This window comes from Euleptes europaea, chromosome 19 (assembly GCF_029931775.1).
Source record: "Euleptes europaea isolate rEulEur1 chromosome 19, rEulEur1.hap1, whole genome shotgun sequence".
NCBI lineage: Eukaryota > Metazoa > Chordata > Lepidosauria > Squamata > Sphaerodactylidae > Euleptes > Euleptes europaea.
In genome coordinates this window covers 5,604,509-5,624,527 of record NC_079330.1, presented here as the reverse complement: position 1 = coordinate 5,624,527, position 20,019 = coordinate 5,604,509, and the positions used below count along the sequence as shown (strand labels likewise).

Below are 20,019 nucleotides of genomic sequence, written 5' to 3'. Positions count from 1 at the left end.
GTCTACTGGTTACAGTGATCCATTTGGCCCTGGGAGACACGGGTTCAAATCTCTGTACAACCAGGAAGCCAACTTGGTGATTTGGGGACAGCCCTGGTGATTTCTCTTGACCTACCCTTCCTCCTGGGGTTGTTGTGCGGATGAAAGGAAAAGAGCCACACACGATGTCCCGAATTCATTGGAGGAACAGTGGGAAATAAACCATAAATTCAACGTGAAGACTACTTAACGGCAGTCAGCGTGGTTCCCTATTCAGCGAAGCGGTCACTAATGGCACGGAGCATCAGCAAATAATGGCAGAGGGGAGACTCCAACCAAGCTCTGCCTAGATCAGACTCATTAAACCCAAAAAACCCACAGCCTATGGTTTGGGGAAAAGGTAAAGGTCCCCTGTGCAAGCACCGGGTCATTCCTGACCCATGGGGTGACGTCACATCCCGACGTTTCCTAGGCAGACTGTGTTTATGGGGTGGTTTGCCATTGCCTTCCCCAGTCATCTTCCCTTTACCCCCAGCAAGCTGGGTACTCATTTTACCGACCTCAGAAGGATGGAAGGCTGAGTCAACCTTGAGCCGGCTACCTGAAACCAACTTCTGTTGGGATCGAACTCAGGTCATGAGCAGAGCTTGGACTGCAGTACTGCAGCGTACCACTCTGCGCCAGTCTCTTATTAGGTAGGTACTGATCCTACTGCCTAGTTTCTTGGGAGTTACAGCTTACTGGTTCCTAGCTAGGATAGATCAGACTCATAGCCGGGCGGCCACACTGGCTCTTAAGACACCACAGTGCCATACGCCAGCTGTCCTCTCCACCAGCCGGTGACCTCAGCAGCTCTGCAACCCAGAACCTCCCAAGTGATTAAAGCTGCATTCGGAATGCTTCCTATTATTAAATTATACGGCGCATGGAATGGCTCTACATCCCCCCATCAGGGGCTGCATTACCCGGGCACACTCGCGTGTGACAACCCGGCCCACCGGCATCCCTTGCCAACCAGCCGGCTGCTGGCCTCAGCTGCCGAGAGGGTCGCTAATGTTTCCTCCGTCTCGTTAGGCTAAAGAGCCGACTTTTGTCTAATCCTTTAATAAAATATTAATAGAGCCTCCACCCGAGCAGCCGGCTGCTGCTGCAAAGAAGGAGACGCCCAGTGATTGAGATTTGTGTTGGACAAATTTGGGGTGGGAGGTGGAAATTCCTTCAACATGCTGCTGTCTTCATCGTGAACTAAAAAGCAATTGTGCTCAGTTCATCCTGTGTAGGCTTGCCCCAAATCTGAGCTTGATTTTATGTTTAGCCTGAAGAGAAGACTGAGAAGGGATATGATAACCATCTTCAAGTACTTGAAGGGCTGTCATACTGAGGAGGGTGCCGAGTTGTTTTCTGTTGCCCCATAAGGTCGGACCAGAACCAACGGGTTGAAATTAAATCAAAAGAGTTTCTGTCTAGACATTGGGAAGAATTTTCTAACAGTTAGAGCAGTTCCTTGGTGGAACAGGCTTCCTCAGGAGGTGGTGAGCTCTCCTTCCCGGGAGGTTTTTAAGCAGAGGCTAGATGGCCATCTGTCAGCAATGCTGATTCTATGACCTTAGGCAGTTCATGAGAGGGAGGGCATCTTGGCCATCTTCTGGGCATGGAGTAGGGGGTTACTGGGGGTGTGGGAGGGAAGTGGTTGTGAATTTCCTGCATTGTGCAGGGGGTTGGACTAGATGACCCTGGTGACCCTTCCAACTCTATGATTCTATGTTTTTTTTTTAAACAAGGACTGGCATTCTGGTAGCTTTCCAGCTGCTCTGCCAACAAACCTGGCAACTAAAAACAAAACAAAACCGGATCATGTCACATGAACACATGAAGCTGACTTATACCAAATCAGATCCTTGGTCCATCAAAGTCAGACCGACAGTGGCTTTCCAGGGTCTCAGGCTGAGGTCTTTCTTGTCACCTACTTGCCTAGTCCCTTTAGCTGGAGATGCCGGGGATTGAACCTGGGACCTTCTGCCTGCCAAGCAGGTGCTCTACCACTGAGACCACAGTCCCTTCAATCTTGTCTACTAAGACCGGCAGCAGCTCTCCATGGTCTCAGGCTCATTTCAGACTCCTCCACCCCTCTCCTTTTTTTCTTGATACGGGGAGGCCCTGCTAAACCAAAGCTTGGAAATCCTGCAGCACCAAGAGAAAGGGAAGCCCAAACAAAACTCACTTGGGCACCCGGCGGAGCCGACCCCGAGGGCCAAAGTCACGTTATCCGGGCAGCATCCGTACACGGTTTGGCTGCAGTGGAGCACCTGAAGTGGGGGGGAAAGGCTCGGCACTCCTGTGGGAAAATTAAAAGACACAGACTCACACACAAGGGTCGAGGGTACATTTGAAGCGTGCGCGGCAGAAAACAGCTTTGCAGCTGTGCTGTACAGAATCATACCCCTGGTCAATCTGTTCTGTCCAGGATCTCAGAAAAGGAGGTTCCTGGGATCCTTTTAACTGGAGGAGCCAAGAACTGAATCCGGAGATTTCTTATACAAAGCACTATGTCTAGCACCTCAACATTCCAGGTGTATTCTAGCACCAGCTGCATATTTACACTCCCTAGAAAGAAACACACATAGGAGGGCCTATACACACATAGGAGGGCCTATACAATGAGGAAAATGAAATTGTTCAAGACTTTCTATTCCTTGGCTCCACCATCAACCAAAAGGGAGACTGCAGCCAAGGGAGACTGAGCCCGGCCTGGCCAGGGGAGGGCGGGCTAGAAATACAAAAATAAATAAATACAATAAATAAATCAGAAGGGGATTGAGACTGGGAAGGGCAGCCGTGAAGGAGCTAGAAAAGATTCTGAAGTGTAAGGATGTGTCGCTGGCCACCAAGATTAGGTTAATTCATGCCATCGTATTCCCTATTACTATGTATGGGTGTGAAAGCTGGACATTGAAGAAAGCTGATAGGAAGAAAATAGATTCCTTTGAAACGTGGTGTTGGAGAGTGTTACCGTAGACTGCCAAAAAAACAAATCTGTGGGTTCTAGATCAAATCAAGCCTGAACTGACCCTAGAAGCTAAAATGACTAAACTGAGGCTATCGTATTTTGGTCACATCATGAGAAGACAAGAGTCACTGGAAAAGACAGTCATGCTAGGAAAAGTTAAGGGCAGCAGGAAAAGAGGAAGACCCAACAAGAGATGGATGGACTCAATAAAGGAAGCCACAGCCCTCAATTTGCAAGATCTGAGCAAAGCTGGCAAAGATAGGACATTTTGGAGTACTTTCATTCATAGGGTCGCCATGAGTCGGAAGCGATTTGACGGCACTTACACACACACACACACACACACACATACACTGGCCAGATGTGCAGCCCTACCATCTGCCATATTAGAAGGGAGATTTAAGAAGATCCCAGGGTGGACTTTGCCAGTGTAACACTGGGGAGCTGGAAACCATTGAGCACGTATTTTGTAGATGTCCCCTCTATAAGACAGCCCGCTGCAATATTATTGACCCTTGGATTAGGGAAATGGGCTTTGATGATGAGGGTGAATGAACCAAAAGGCTTCTGCTGTGAGAGAGCTCACCAATCGCCACCCATGTGCAGTAGCAATGAAGCTACGTCACCTTAATGTACTTCCTTAATCTGTGAAAACAGAAAATTGGGTGATTCCTAATTTTGCTGGCCTTGGTTGTAAACACCTACTCTGTACGGTCAGTTTCCGTTTTACCTGTTTTATCTGGCATACTAGCCGCAAGCAAAATTTATTTATTATTTATTACAAAGCATACTCTCTGTTCCTAAGCCCCCCACCCCTGGCCATCAAGAGTTCGTGTAGCCAAATGGCTAAGAGATCCACATATTCTGGACTGACCGGAGGTGATCAAAAGGATGGGGAAAGAAGAGGGCCTTGGGTTCAAGAGTTACCTCGGCAGGCTCCCTGGCCGATGACGTAGATATCCTGCCGTTTCTCACAGCGCGTCTTTTTGAGCTCACACTCATTAGCGTAGGTTGCTCCATCGGAGCCACACACCTGCACAGGAAAAAAGAAACAGGAGGTCATCCACCAGGTCTGGTTTGTGTTCTAGGTGAACCTACACCCACCAATGGAGACCTAGAAACTCTAAAATCAGGCCCTGGGAAATAGCAGCCCCTTGTTCTTTGGCTATATCCGCACCGGCTCCTTATCCTGGGATACGTTTTGACAACAGCTAGTGTAGTCCACACTATTTTAGGTAGTCCCCGACTAGGGCACTACTGCTGGGTTTAGTTGCCTGTAGGCCAGTAGTTCAACTTGTGCTCGCTTTCCCACGAAAGTTCCTCGCGATACCCGGCAGACACCACAGGGAAACGTTGGCTGCATTCCGACATCACGATAAACCGTGATTTGCGCAACAAACTCTGCTTAGTTAAACAGCAGTTGACAAACTAACAACAAATCCTAGTTTGAAATCCTGTTTTGTGCGTGTGTGCATGTGTGTGTGAACCTACAAACCCTGGTTTGCTAGATAATCTGCATTCAGACAATGCTGCTGCTCAAACCACATTTTATAAAACCACAGTTTGCTGGGATGTCTGGATAAAACTGTTGCCCCTTCAAAATCCACTCCCACCCTACCCAGCTGGAGACAGCAGGAGAGGTGTTTACTCATGAGTAGACTGCCAGCAGGTGGCCCATTGTAGTATTTCAAGAAGCAAGATGGCCAGTGCTTCCGCAGTGAATCTACTGTGTGAATAGACTGCTGGACTTGATGGACCTTGGTCTGATCCAGCATGGCTTTTCTTATGTTCTTATGTTCTTACTCAGATCTGAATTGCTCTTGCTCATTTCACTCCTGGATAAAATGGCTGGATCGAGGGTGGATTCTTTGGCATTATACCCTGCTGAGCTCCTTCCTGCTCCAAACTCCACCCTCCCCAGACTCCACCCCACCTCCAAATCTCCAGGAGTTTCTCAACCTGGAGCTAGCGCCCCTACTGATTGACTAGGTATAACAATAAGGGTGTTTTGGCACCTACCAGACTTCTTGGCACAGCCGCACAGGTGAAGTCACACACGCAGCGGTCATCTTCCACATCCTCATCCCACGAGCCGCCGTAACGCCGGCAGTTGTCTCGGTCACACTCATTGGAATCCCCAGAGCCGGATCCTCCCGAGCCGCATTCTAGGTGGGATGAGAGATCTTGTGTGAAAAGAAGTGTCTCTGAACAAAACCTCCATTGGGTTTCAGATTCCATTGGATTCCTCCTTTCAGTGATCGGGCCAAACATGTTAACATTTGATCCCTGGCACACATTTTATTACACTGTGAATTTTACCTGGAATTTAGAAGAACAATAATTGACCGCTGGTTACAACAATTTGGCCTTTTACATCAATCTATAACCAATGAGAGTTCAATCATTCAATTTCTGCTCGAGGATAAAAATCCCGCTATATCTTACGATGTAGCTAAATTTTGTTAGAAGGCCATTACTAAAAGGATTGCTCAAAATAAAAAGGGTTATACTTTTTGTGATGCACCAGATGATGAGTGATGGGTGACGCATGGTGTAATGTATTTTTATCTCTTTTTTCTTTTGTATTTTAATATACTGACGAATGTATTTTAACTTGTCCATTTTAGGATATTTTACTCAACTTTCTATCACTTCAGTTATCGGTGTGTGTATATATATACCTGTACTGTTTTGTAATTTTATGCTGGCCATTGGCCGTAACAAATAAACAACAAAATTTGATATTGGGATTCAGCATTCTAAAAGTCTTGGGACTCAATTACCGGTAAGACTTCGATCAAGTTTCTAGCCTCTACTGTTGTTCATAATTATAATCTTAAAAGGCTTTTAAGAGCCAGCGTGGTGTAGCGGTTAACAGCAGTGGTTTTGACCGGTGGACTCTGGAGAACCCTGGTTAGTATTTGGATGGAAGACCTGCAAAGAAGTCGAGGGTTGCTACGCAGAGGCAGGCAATGGCAAACCACCTCTGTGAGTCTCTGCCCCGACGTGGCTGGCCGGTTTGATTCCCCACCTCCACATGAGCAGCAGATGCTAATCTGGTGAACTGGGTTGGTTTCCCCACTCCTACGCATGAAGCCAGCTGGGTGACCTTGGGCTAGTCACACAGCTCTCTCAGCCCCACCTACCTCACAAGGTGTCTGTTGTGGAGAGAGGAAGGGAAGGTGATTGTAAGCCGGTTTGAGTCTCCCTTAAGTGGTAGAGAAAGTCGGCACATAAAAACCAACTCTTCTTCTTTTGTCCTGTGTGGTGGTGGAAAGGGCTGTCAAGACACAGCCAACTTATGGGGAGAGGTTTAGAAGTGGTTTACCACTGGCTGCCTCTGTGTAGCAACCCTGGACTTCCTTGGTGGTCTCCCATCCAAGTGCTAACCAGGGCTGACCCTGCTTAGCTTGTGAGATCTGGTGAGATTGGGCTAGCCTGGGACATCCACGTCGGGGCAGAGACTAACGGAGGTGGTTTGCCATTGCCTGCCTCTGCGTAGCAACCCTCGACTTCTTTGCTGGTCTCCCATCCAAATACTAACCAGGGCTGACCCTGGTTAGCTTCCAAGATCTGATGATATTGGGCTAGTGTGAGCCAACCAGGTCAGGACTTTGTCCTCTGTAGAGGGTGTTAAAAGACTCAAAAATAAACTAAAAAATTATATGTCCTGGTTGGAGAGGGAGAACTTTCTCGGCTATCAAGGCCAGACAATGGATTTCTTCCACATAGGAAGTCCACTTTCCTCCCCCTCTCCCCCGTCCTTGCCCTCCAAAGTAATCAAGTTGACCTTTTATTATTTCAGAGGGCATCTGTGAACGAGAAAATGAGACGTTTTGCTGCTACTGCTGTTCCGCTTGATCTTTGCACTGTTTTGTCAGGGAAGGTTTTGCTATGCTTGCTTTGGTCGCTGGTTTACATTATGCAATGCTTCCAGTTTTAGATCTCCCGTCCTATGTATGTACTCATGTGTGGTGTAGAGGTTAGAGTCTTACACTAGGGGTGCGGTGAACTGGGTTCCAATTTGCACTCGGGTACGACACTCAAAGGTCAGCTTCAGGCCAGGCATTTTCCTTTGCAACCTAATTTGTGAGGCTAAAAGGGAGCAGGGAAGAGCCACACACACGTGGCCAAGAAGCTCCTGGAGAGGATAAAAACGTAACAAGACGGAAAGGCGGGACAAGAATGCCCTTCCTGAGGAAGCTCGTGGCTTCATCGCTGTTGGACTGCAAACATATTTCTTTCTCGAGGCATTTCCTGATCAGTTTGTTTGATGAATCTGCGGATTCATCTTGGACCATTAAAGCTGCTATTAAACATTATTAAACATGCTGGGGGTGTTTCTAATATTGCAAATACATGCTGTCTTGAATAAGGCAGGGTTCAATAAAAAGTGAAAAATCATGCAAAAGAGTTTTTAAAAGGCAATTTAAAAAAAATGAAAAATATGCTTGTTGGTTTTCCCCCCACCTAATTTATTCTGGTTATGTGGGTGGAGAGACTTTGCCCGTGTAACGCAGGGGAGCTGGAAACCATTGGCATGTATTTTTTATATGTCCCCTCTACAAGTCAGCCCGATTCGATATCATTGACCCTTTGATTAGGGAAACAGGCTCTGGTGATGAGGGCGAATGGACCAGAAGGTTTCTGCTGGGAGATAACTCACCAATCAACCACCCAGGTCGCAAAATACTGTGCTGAAGCAATGGAGCTACGTTGCCTTAATGCACTTCCTTAATATGTGGAAATGTAAAATTGGGCGATTCCTATTTTTGTTGGCCTTGGTTGTAAACATCTACCTCTGTATGGTCAGTTTCTGTTTTACCTGTTTTATCTGGCATACTAGCTGCAAATACAATTTATTTGTAAAGGTAAAGGTCCCCTGTGCAAGCACCGGGTCATTCCTGACCCATGGGGTGACGTCACATCCTGACGTTTCCAAGGCAGACTTTGTTTGCGGGGTGGTTTGCCAGTGCCTTCCCCAGTCATCTTCCCTTTACCCCCAGCAAGCTGGGTACTCATTTCACCAACCTCGGAAGGATGGAAAGCTGAGTCAACCTTGAGCCGGCTACCTGAAATAACTTGCGTTGGGCTCGAACTCAGGTCGTGAGCAGAGCTTGGACTTGCAGTACTGCAGCTTACCACTCTGCGCCACGGGGCTCCTCACATACCAGTTATGAAATGCAGCTTTCTGGGGAACTAAACTGGGATGTCCTGGGAACAGAATTGTCAGGGTTTCTTTTCTCTTACACCAACTACACGCAGCACTGTAACAATACCAAATTCCACACTGACGACGGGAGCTTTGTCTCTCGAAAGTTTATATGCCAAAAATCTTGTTAGTCTGTAAGGTGCTATTGGACTCGAATCTAGAAAATTCCACACCAGCGCCATCTGTTCACGAGCACACAGAATGCCGCCTCTGGCATATGACTACGTTTCAACCACCTTCCACTATGCCTAACTTCTTATCTGTGGCATGCACCAAGATTTAAGAATCAGACTGGAGGCCGCCTTTTGGTTTTTTTCTCCCCCGTGTATTTATTTATTTAAAAATATTTCAAAGGATGTGCAAAAGAAATATCTCCCCCCCCCCTTTATTGAATGATCAAAGGTGGAAAGTTGGCACTAGCACAGAGAATTATTCAACTCCTTCTCCGGAAAGGACAGCTACCTGAAAATCCCCTCCAGGGATAACTGTTTGATTAAACGACGTGTTCTGCCGTCTGTTTGCTTCCCCAGCCGTCGTCCGACCGGCGCTATTTCATCCCGGCTAAACCGCACGCGCAATACAGGAGGCCGCTATGGAACATGGACCAGAGGCCCAGAGAGCGAGGCCTTTTCTCGAGCATAACCACAACTGTGGGCGAGGGCACACGGCGAGGATTTATCTCCAGAACAGCAGGGTGTTGAGGCAAAGTTTATGGACTCAATTTCCCTCCACCACTGCACATACTATTTTCTGTGTTTTCTTGCTGAAAAACGCACAAGGCTTCAACCGCCGTTTGCAGCAGGAATTTAGCAGCATGATAGAAAACGTGGGGGGCTCTCCAAGACTCCTGAGAATATTGGCAGGGTACTTTTTTCCCCTTTATGCCTTATGAAATCCACTTCTTAGTACTTTTGGCTGTCTGAAATTGTAAGCCCGATCCGTTATCACTGTTTCCATGACAGGGCAGAGTCTGGCCCCAGTCCCACCAGGTCAGTGGCTGAAAAACCAGCAGGGAGCATCAATTCTGTGCCAAGAGAAGAACAAGGGTGACCAAAAAATGCCTGAATGCTACTTGGAGGGCTTTGATGAGGTCACATATGAACGCACATGAAGCTGCCTTATACTGAATCAGACCCTCGGTCCATCAAAGTCAGTATTGTCTACTCAGACCGGCAACGGCTCTCCAGGGTCTCGGGCAGAGGTCTTTCACATCACCTACCTGCCTAGTCCCTTTAACTGGAGATGCCGGGGATTGAACCTGCGACCTTCTGCTTGCCGAACAGATGCTCTACCCCTGAGCCACAGCCTCTCCCCACAGTCATAGAGAAGAAAGACCAGAGCGGCCTGGCTTACTTTGTACAGTCTGTGGTTATATATTAGAGCATTTTTGCACACAATTAACAACAGATGCTGGTAATTTGTACTGCCAATAATTATATATAGGAATATTTATTGTATTTATGAAATTCATTGAATTGTTGTTACTTGGAAATGTCATGCTAAGAACATTTAATACATTTATGAAGTTTACATGCACAATATATTGAAGTGATTATCACACTGAAATAAGTATTGTCATTATTTCTATTTCTAATATTTTTGAGCCTCGTGCTGTACTTTGGTTTATTACCCACTTTTTGCAGCCTAGGTGTTTATCTTTTTTGCTACCACCTGGATGTTGGCAACCCTACTAATTGGATTATTTTTGCCTCCCCTCTCAGACTGTTCCTTTTTTTAGATTATTTTCCGGCTCCCCGATGATTTGCTTTTGGAGTTGCTCTGCAAAGGGCTTTTTAAAAAGATGGTTTTTAAGAGCTTACTCACTGCAGGATTTAATGGTTTCAGTGTGGGCCTTTTATTTGGAGCAGGTTATTGCATGCCCTTTCTGACTTTTGTGTGGAAACCGCCTCGAGAGCAGTGCCCTAAACACTGTTAATAAATGAGGAAGTGGAATAAAAAAAACAAGGAGCTGTCGGCTCTCGGGCCCAGTCAGCTGCCATTCTAATTCGGGATCAGCCTGACCTCCTTTCTTCCTGCCCCCCCCATCCTTCCTCCCACGGTGGGGAGATAGAAAGAGAGGAGAAATGGCACCTGCTTTTTTTCTCCTTCCACCTCCCTCCGATCTTTGAAGTGTGAAATTAAAGCACTGATAAACCTCTTTGCCAAGGCCTATTATGCGCGTCACCTTTCATTATCGGGAGATAAAAAGACAATGCGCAGGAGGGTTGTGGTGGGAACGGAGGGAGAGGCGGGGGAGGGTGGCGCACGACAGAGCCTGCGAGGCAGGCGGGAAGGCTCAACAGACGCTGAGGAAAACCTACCCGGCTCCCCACCCGGAGAAAGTTCACCGCCACCTAAGCAAAGGAACATCATGGAAGCAAACGTGGGGATACACATGGCCTTTAGTGGGCCCAGACGCATAAGAACCTGCTTTTTAATGCACAAGAATTCACGAATTGCTTCAGACCATTCATTCACCAAAGTCAGTATTGTCGCCTCAGACTGGAAGCAACTCTCCAGGGTCTCAGGCTGAGGTCTTTCACATCACCTACTTGCCCTGTCCCTTTAACTGGAGATGCCGGGGATTGAACCTGGGACCTTCTGCATGCCGAGCAGATGCTCTACCACTGAGCCACAGCCCCTCCCTACGGCTCTCCAGGGTCTCCGGCTGAGGTCCATTCACATCACCTGCTTGCCTAGTCCTTTTAACTGGAGATGCCGGGGACTGAACCTGGGACCTTCTGCATGCCAAGCAGATGCTCTACCACTGAGCCACGGCCCCTCCCTATGGCTCTCCAGGGTCTCAGGCTGTCTATTCACATCACCTGCTTGCCTAATCCCTTTAACTGGAGATGCCAGGGATTGAACCTGGGACCTTCAGCATGCCAAGCAGATGCTCTACCACTGAGCCACAGCCCCTCCCTATGGCTCTCCAGGGTCTCCGGCTGAGGTCTATTCACATCACCTGCTTGCCTAATCCCTTTAACTGGAGATGCCGGGGATTGAACCTGGGACCTTCAGCATGCCAAGCAGATGCTCTACCACTGAGCCACAGCCCCTCCCTATGGCTCTCCAGGGTCTCCAGCTGAGGTCTATTCACATCACCTGCTTGCCTAATCCCTTTAACTGGAGATGCCGGGGATTGAACCTGGGACCTTCTGCATGCCAAGCAGATGCTCTACCACTGAGCCACGGCCCCTCCCTATGGCTCTCCAGGGTCTCAGGCAGGGGTCTTCCACATCACCTGCTTGCCTGGTCCCTTGAACTGGAGATGCCAGGGACTGAACCTGGGACCTTCAGCATGCCAAGCAGATGCTCTACCAACTGAGCCACAGCATTAGCACGACAAAGCCAGAGCAGAAATGAATTTGTCCCTCCCAATTTTCCTTATCTGAAAAAAAAAAGTTGACGATAGGGGTAAGATTCTCGCCAAAGCCTCAATCTCCAGAATCAGCAGCATTTGAAAGATTCGGCAGCAGAAATTGATATCTGACAGCGCACGACATGTGACAGACAACGTTGAGACACTACCAGCCGTGTAGCAATCAATATTTGATTGTATCTGACAGTAACAGAGAGAGGATCAGATTGCTGACTTGGCAAGGGGCCCTGTAAATGTTATATTAACTTCATTCATCCAGCCAAGTCAACGAGGCACGCTTTGAATTCCAAGGGCAAATCTCCCGAAACCGGGATGCCGTATTCGAACATCTGAGCCCAAAATCTGAGAAGCCAACGAACTTGGCAAAATTTTACTTTGGCCCTAAATTCGACAGACTGATCAATCAAGTTTTATTTCGATACAATATTAGCTCTGAGTATAAAGGTTAAAATAATAAAATAAAACAATAAAAGTTGATGATTCTGGGAGGGATGATTTGAAGAAGAGAAGGAAAGATCTTCTATGGGGAAAGGTTTTCAGTTAGCCGTTTACGAATCCCACTAGACCGGAGGCAAAATTTGGCTACTTGAATGGTTATCTCCCGAGAGGAGTCTGCTAGGAGAAGGGAAACCTTAGCTTCTTCCGATCTCCCAGGAAAGGATGACAATATGGAGAGAATGTACTGCGATCTAATTCAACAGATTTCACTCTCTGAGGCTCTGCCTTTTAGCAAGAAAATATTGGTTAGCCCAACTGAGTCCCCTAGCATCCGAGGGTGGGGTGGGGGGAGAGACCTTACCATCATCACAGGGCCCCGTGCTCGAGATCTCGATGTCTTTCTTCTGCTGGCAGGATGCTACATGCAGCTCGCAGGCATTTTCGTACGTGTTGCCGTCGCTCCCGCACACTCGGGCCAGGGGCCGTTTCTTACAGCGTGGGCAGACGCACTGCCCGGCCATGCATTTGGCCCCGAAAGAGCACACCGTGGTCCCGCAGGTCTCTAGAGGTGGGGCGAGAGACAGGGGAAGGAAACGGCAGTCAGATAAAGAGGAATGACCTGCCTGATAGGACAAAACCTGACCCAAGGGCCTTTACTCTTAAAAAAGAAACAGAAGGAAAGAGGGGGTCAGATCCTGCTGCAGCAACGGCATCACTCTCCAGCAGGGAAAACACTGCAGGTTGGGTGGGAGGCGTCCACACAATCCCATTCACTTAACTGAAGGGGCGTCTTTCTCTACTACACCAGTGTGGTGTAGTGGTTAAGAATGGTGGTTTGGAGCGGTGGACTCTGATCTGGAGAACTGGGTTCGATTCCCCACTCCTCCCCTTGAGCCACGGACGCTAATCTGGTGAACTGGATTTGTTTCCCCACTCCTACGCATGAAGCCAGCTGGGTGACCTTGGGCTAGTCACAGCTCTGACAGAGCTCTCTCAGCCCCACCTACCTCACAGGGTGTCTGTTGTGGGAAGGGGAGATGATTGTGAGCTGGTTTGATTCTGCCTTAAGTGGTCAAGAAAGTTGGCATATAAAACCAACTCTTCTTCTTCTACCTCTTAAGGAAGAATCCGACTGGGTTACAATCACCTTCCCCTCCCTACAACAGACACCTGGTGAGATAGGTGGGGCTGAGAGAGCTCAGAGAGAACTGTGACTGGCCCAAGGTCACCCAACTGACCTGATGTGTAGGAGTGGGGAAACAAATCCAGTTCACCAGATCAGCCTCCGCCACTCATGTGGAGGAGTTGGGGAATCAAACCCGGTTCTCCAGATTAGAGTCCATGGCTCCTAACCACCGCGCTTAACCGTGACACCGCACTGGCTGCCTAAAAAGCAATTCAGGAACAAGCCCTAACCCTTCCTACTGCGCAAATGCTGCTCTAATAATGAAACAAGAGGTTACGACAGAGGCCGACACATCTCTAGGGTGACATTCTTGTTTCCCAGCGGGGCAAGAACCCCTTTGAAGCCGCAGTGTATGATTCTCTCTCTCCCCTGCCACCCCGTGACTGGGGTGGGGGGGGGGGCATGGCTATTTCACTAGCATCAGAAAAAACGAGAGAGTGCCCGACAGGCAAGAAAAAGAGAAATGCATCTCTTGAACTTGACAGAGAGGAGCAGCGGCTGGGAAAGATCAAAACGCCGCCGCCCGTTGGCTGCCCCTGAGCCCAAAGAAAGGATAAGGTATTTAAATTAAGAGACAAATTAGCACTGGGGGTTACTGCAGGTGAATTGGGGCGATCATTTCACCGCACGTTCTGCGACACACCTCTGCACGGTATACGTTTTAAATCTCTTTTCCGTTTGACAGGGGAATACGGCCGACCCAGTTACTCTTGCCTGGACAAGCTTACCCCCTGGAGGTATTTATCTATTTAAAATATTTATACACCTCTCCATGCAATATTCTTTTCACAGTTTTTTAGTGTTGGGTAACTTTTCAGCAACATATTCATTTCACAGATAATACTAATAAAGAATTTAACAACGTTGTCGAAAAGCCTTTTCATCTATTAATAATAAAAAAATTTTAAAAGACTTCCCCCTCATCTTCCTCCATCTCATTATAAATTTATCTACTTGTATAGTAATTCTAATCCAAAAAAATACTTCTAACTTAGTTACAGATTAATTCTTAATTATCTAGTTCATTACAATTATTACATGTTTATTGTTAGTTTAATATAGTAACAGATTTTTATCCCAAAAATATCCTTAAAATAAATGGATTAGATCTCTCCATGCAATATTCTTGAGGGTGATCACGTCATCTGCAAAGAGCTCCACATTCTCTGAAGAAATCCACGGGCTTCCCGGTCAGTCGGAAACCCGCGAATAAAACCGAGACGCAACCCTAGCACACAATGGCATGTGCTCCCCCATCTGCTCTCTGAAATGGTACAGTCCGGACAGAAACAGACCACATCGAGGGGAATTACTCACGACAGTCTCCTTGCGCCGCCACCTCGATGTTGGTCTGTTGGGTGCAGGCCCGCACGTGCAGCTCGCACTCGCTGCCGTAGGTGTTCCCGTCCGTACCGCACACCGTCTGGGAGGAGGGAACGCATTCGGTGGGGCAGACGCACCTCCCCGTCTCCGCCTCGCAGATGGCGCCGAACTGACACTTCCCGCAGCGGTCTAAAAGAAAGAAAGCTCATGTGAGAGAAGTGTGCAGCGGCCTCATTTGTCCCATGGGTAGGGTTGCCTGCTCCAGGTTGGGAAATACCTGGAGATTTTAGGGGTGGAGCATGCAGAGAGCCGGGTTTGGAGAGGGGAGGGACTTCAATGCCACAGAGTCCAATGGCCAAAGGGGAACTGATCTCTGCCGCCTGGGGATCAGTTGTAATAGTGGGAGATCTCCAACCACCACCTGGAGGCTGGCCACCGCAACCATGCCACTGGAATGAACAACTGCAAAAAAGGAACACCCACGTTTGGGTGCCATTGTTGGTGGTATGGTGAGGACAAATCATGTCTTTCTGTGGGGGACTGGATGACCGTGCAAGGGTCAGGGAGTCTGGCAGCCATGCCAGCAGAACAGGAGGTAGGACATCTTGGACAGGAAGTGACCTCACATCATTACGCCAGCACGCGACGCTCCTTTTAGATTCACCGTTATCACTCCTTTTCCTTCAGCAGAGCCACAAAGTCGGGAGGGAAGTATTTCTTCCCACCACGCATAGTTAAACTGTGGAACTCCCTGCCCCAGGATGTGGTGATGGCTGCCAACTTGGAAGGCTTGAAGAGGGGAGTGGACATATTCATGGAGGAGAGGGGTATTCATGGCTACTAGTAAAAATGGATGCTAGCCATGATGCATACCTATTCTCTCCAGGATCAGAGGAGCATGCCGAATATATTAGGAGCTGGGGAACACAGGCAGGACAATGCTGCTGCAGTCATCTTGTTTGTGGGCTTCCTAGAGGCACCTGGTTGGCCACAATGTGGACAGACTGCTGGACTTGATAGACCTTGGTCTGATCCAACATGGCCTTTCTTATGTTCTTATGAGGGGAAGCTACAACTGTGTGAGAAGGTGGCTGCATTGGAGGAAGATGTGGATCTCCAGTGCCCAAAACATTCATGAAAGCTCATGTCCAGCTTTACCTAGGACAAGCGGAGGATGGTAACTCTAATCCCCAGTCATGCCAAGACCAGTTCTTTCATGTTTGAAAATGAAACCGGCAGCGGGCAAAGCAGCACCCCACAAAAGGTGATACCTCTTCACTGACATCTGTCAACGCCTCTTGTTGACCCTGACTGCCGTCTCGGCTGAGGATGGAATACGGTAATGGGAGAGGCAGGCGAGATCATTTTCTCCTTCATCTTAATGAAGTGTCAGGGCGGCCATAAAACCCTGTTCCAATCTCCTCCGCTCACAGGGAAGCTAAGGCCCCCGCAGTGAGAGCGGCTGACCCGGAGGAAGGAAAGAGTCGGACACTCCGAGGCAGAAGAGGGTGACAACCGGCCATTAAATCTGTCAAAGCCAAGAGCAGAGGCAAGGAACGGTCACCCACGTCCTCTTGCCCTGAGATGCTTCTAAAAGGAGTCAGGAAGGAGGGGGCGCCTTGGGCACAGTTATAAAGCAGTATGTGCCGCGAGCATCTCTGTCGGGAGATCAGTTCTGTAAATCTATGGTTCAAAAGGCATTTCCAGTTAGAAGAAGAAGAGTTGGTTTTTATATGCCAACTTTCTCTACCACTTAAGGGAGAATCAAACTGGCTTACAATCACCTTCCTTTTCCCTCCCTACAAAAGACACCCTGTGAGGTAGGTGGGGCTGAGAGAGCTCTGAGAGAGCTGTGACTAGCCCAAGGTCACCCAGCTGGCTTCGTGTGGAGGAGTGGGGAAACCAACCCAGTTCACCAGATTAGCATCCACCACTCATGTGGAGGAGTGGGGAATCAAACCGCTCCTATCCACCGCTCTAACCACTACACCACGCTGGCTCTCCAGATCAGATTGTACAAGGAGATTCTCAGTACCAAATATTCAGGGACACGTGGTTGAAAAGTGCCAGGGAGCTGCTCCCTGGTGCATGTCCACTACAGAGGCATTCAGCTCCCTTTCATTCATTATTGTGTTTCCTGTGGCAAAAACAACAGTGAAATGATGTACTCACGGGTACCGTGAACAGTTTGGGACCATGATACCTTAGCTTCTCAGGCGATAGGGCCTAGCCTGAGCCATCCAGGTCAGGGCTTTACTGCCTGCTTTTCAGCCAAACATCATAGTGGTTCTTTTTGATAGTACCTTCGTGGAACTGTAATGCAACTTGTCTTTCTACTCATTGCACTTTTCTCCAGTCTGCTGGCTCATTCCCCCCCATTTTCATTTATTTATTTAATTTGCAAGGGGGGGAGGAAGTTATCAGCGTGGTGTGGTGGTCAAGAGCGGTGGTTTGGAGCGGTGGACTCTGATCTGGAGAACCGGGTTTGATTTCCCACTCCTCCACGTGAGCGGTGGATTTGAACTGGATTTGTTTCCCCACTCCTACACCTGAAGCCAGCCACCTGGGCTAGTCACGGCTCTCTCAGCCCCACCTACCTCACAGGGTGTCTGTTGTGGGGAAGGCAAGGCAACTGTGAGCCGGTTTGATTCGCCCTCAAGTGGCAGAGAAAGTTGGCATATAAAAACCAACTCTTATTATTATTATTATCCTAATGCCTCTCTTGTATTTTACAATGCCTTTTTCTCATGAGCCGCTTTATGGATCCCCACTGGATGAAAGGAAAGCAGAAACAGATTAAAAAATCTCAGCCACGCCGCTGTGCAGCTCTGAAGAGCAGATGCCAGAGACAAAGGGAAGCTGTTGCTGTCTTGGGCTCCTTTTGAGTCCTCAGGGCCACCTGGCTGTTGGAATCAGAAAGCTGGGCTAGAAGGAATCCTTTCCCACCGCGGTCCAGTTTTGCTTGGCACCGAGAGGCCCGCTATGGCTCAGCTTCAAACGCAGACGTCGGGAAGCGCTTCTTGGGGCTGAGCGCAGCCATAGGAGGCCGGTCCACGTCAGGCCCCTGACGTCCACATCCGAGGTTGATGAACGCTTCGTGTCTCTCTAAGAAGGCCCGACAACCCTGCAGGCTCCTCGCTCGGGTTTTAATAGCTTCTCCTTCCTGGGAGAGGATGTATTTACAACATGACACCAATAAATTTCACAGCCCCTGCTGCCTCCTCTTCCTTTCCTCAAGCAAATGTGATGTGTTTGTGGCGTGGAGGAGGAAAGGGTTGGGAAGAACACTTTGTCTTCATAACTCACTTGCCAAACTGGGGCTCTTTCAGCCCCCTGAGACGGAAGGGGGGGACACACACCGTCCATCTGCTCCTTCGGGGGTGATTCTCACTGGAGTTTCCCTTCTAGATCGAAACACTGCAGAGGTACCCACTTCCTTCTCTGTTAAGTGGTAGACTCTGCCTCCCAACTACTGCGTTTCTATCCTGAGCTAGATTCGAGTCCAGGGGCGTCTTAGGCCTTTCATGCAGACTTGTTTCCCCACGGTCACCCCCGCCGACTACTTCAGGGCTTCGCTTTCATTATGCCTGCTTTTCCCGACCGTCAGAGGTCTCCTCGCCCTCCCAGCGCGTTTTGCCCACATTTTCTGGGTAAAACAGCACCTGGAAAACACGGGCAAAACCCGCAGGGAGAGTGAGGCGACTTCTGGTGGGCGGAAAAGGCATGCACAATCCAAAGGAAGCTCCGAAGCAGTCGGCGGGGGGTGACCTTTGTGAAACATCCCTGCATAAAAGGGTCCCTGAGCTCTAAGGGTGAATAGGAGGCCAGGAAGGCGCTGCGCCGGCGTACGCCCCCACCCCCCACGCACCGGCGTCCGAGCAACTTATGCTGGTGTTAGTAGCCCGATTGCTGGTGGGAAGGCCTGACCGCCGACAAAGCCCGCGCTAGCATCCCAGGGCGTTCCAGCGCCGGGCACCGCACCCAAAATAATAGGCATGCTCCTCTGACACTAGAGAGAACAGGCATGCAGCATGAGCAGTATCCATTCCAACTAACAGCCATGAATACCCCTCTCCTCCATGAATATGTCCACTCCCCTCTTCAAGCCCTCCAAGCTGGCAGCCATCACCACATCCTGGGGCAGGGAGTTCCACAATTTAACTATGCGTTGTGTGAAAAAATACTTCTTTTATCTGTTTTGAATATATATAAGCTTTCAAGAGCCAAGCCTCCTTTTGACAAAGGGAATCTGACAAAGAGAGCTCTGACTCTTACAAACGCATACCCCCAAAATCCTGTCCGTCTCTAAGGGGCTACTGGACTTGAATCTAGCTCTTCTACGGCAGACCAACATGGCTACCCTCCAGAAGCTTTTTGGATCACGAGAATCTCTTCAGTTCAGAAAAACAGCGTCTCCGCTATTGGAAACTACCAAACTGAAGGAGCCAAGCTGAAATGAATCCCGCGTTCCTGGCGTTGCGCCGCTTTTCCGTGGCCGCAGTCTTGCGTGGCTCCCGTGCGTTTCCACGGGCGCTCGGGTGAGAAAACGCCCTCCGAGAATTATGCCCGGTGTCTTAACCTAAACTCTCTGTGTTGCCTGCCAATTTAATTACAGCTCGAAATTGGCAATGTGCAGTCAGCTGCCACCCCGCTATACCAAGGCAGAGCTGCAAAGTATGCTCGCGGATCGGCCCCGCCGCCCCCAAACTCTCGGCCTTCCCCCACTGCTAGCGCACGCTTGTCAAATGGCCAGCTGCCACTGAACACAACCACGCACCGCCGCCAGGACATCAATGGGAAACAACATCACCCAGGGAGCTGAAGATCCACCTGAAATTCAGCTCGGCTGTTAAGCAACCGTAGCCGCTTTGACTAGCAGCCAAAAGCGAGCCGCGCCGTAGCTGCCGCTCACGGCAAACGGGGCTTTGTTTTCCTCCCCGCTTCCTGTTATCGGAGGATTTCTGTGCAATTTGTTTACTGAATGCAAAGGAACATGAAAGCGAAGAACGACGCCAAGGTAGAGAGTCTCTCCGGCAACGGAATTTCAAGGCACCGTCTCCCCCCACCACCGTTCTGCACTCCATTAACAGGCAAACTATTTACTGAGCTCTAAATAGGTTAACCACACCACTTTTAGAAGGTGGCGTTAATCCCTCGTCACATACTGGGGAGCGGAAAAGGCACTGGGGCTGCATTAATTAAATTTAAAAAATAAAGATTACTAATTGTGTGTGTGTGAGAGAGGGGGGTGGACTTGAGAGAGGCACAGAAACCTAACAAACATTGCAGAGAGATGGAATTTGGTTTCCCCGACTCATCTTAATGAAATTCAGGATGACCTTTTGTAACCGCTTGGCTTCGGGTACCCAAGCTATCAAAAGGGTACCATTCAACAGAGGAAGCAGAATTAACAACCGGAATTCACTACCAAAAGATGCAAATGCACCCGCTAGTTCAGGATTAGGAAACTCATAGTCATAGCACCCCCAGTG

General features: G+C 48.9%; 1 protein-coding gene across 1 annotated transcript in view; it reads right to left on the bottom strand.

The window, feature by feature from the left end:
* Nucleotides 1–20,019, bottom strand: part of AGRN (agrin) — a 275,573-nt gene that overhangs the window by 50,481 nt on the left and 205,073 nt on the right. The window contains exons 9-14 of the mRNA XM_056865508.1: nucleotides 14,522–14,716; nucleotides 12,380–12,580; nucleotides 11,443–11,445; nucleotides 5,006–5,151; nucleotides 3,914–4,019; nucleotides 2,201–2,314 (exon numbers count right to left, since the gene is read on the bottom strand). Of these exons, the coding sequence (XP_056721486.1) occupies nucleotides 2,201–2,314; nucleotides 3,914–4,019; nucleotides 5,006–5,151; nucleotides 11,443–11,445; nucleotides 12,380–12,580; nucleotides 14,522–14,716 (765 nt within the window). The remainder of the gene's footprint in view (nucleotides 1–2,200; nucleotides 2,315–3,913; nucleotides 4,020–5,005; nucleotides 5,152–11,442; nucleotides 11,446–12,379; nucleotides 12,581–14,521; nucleotides 14,717–20,019) is intronic.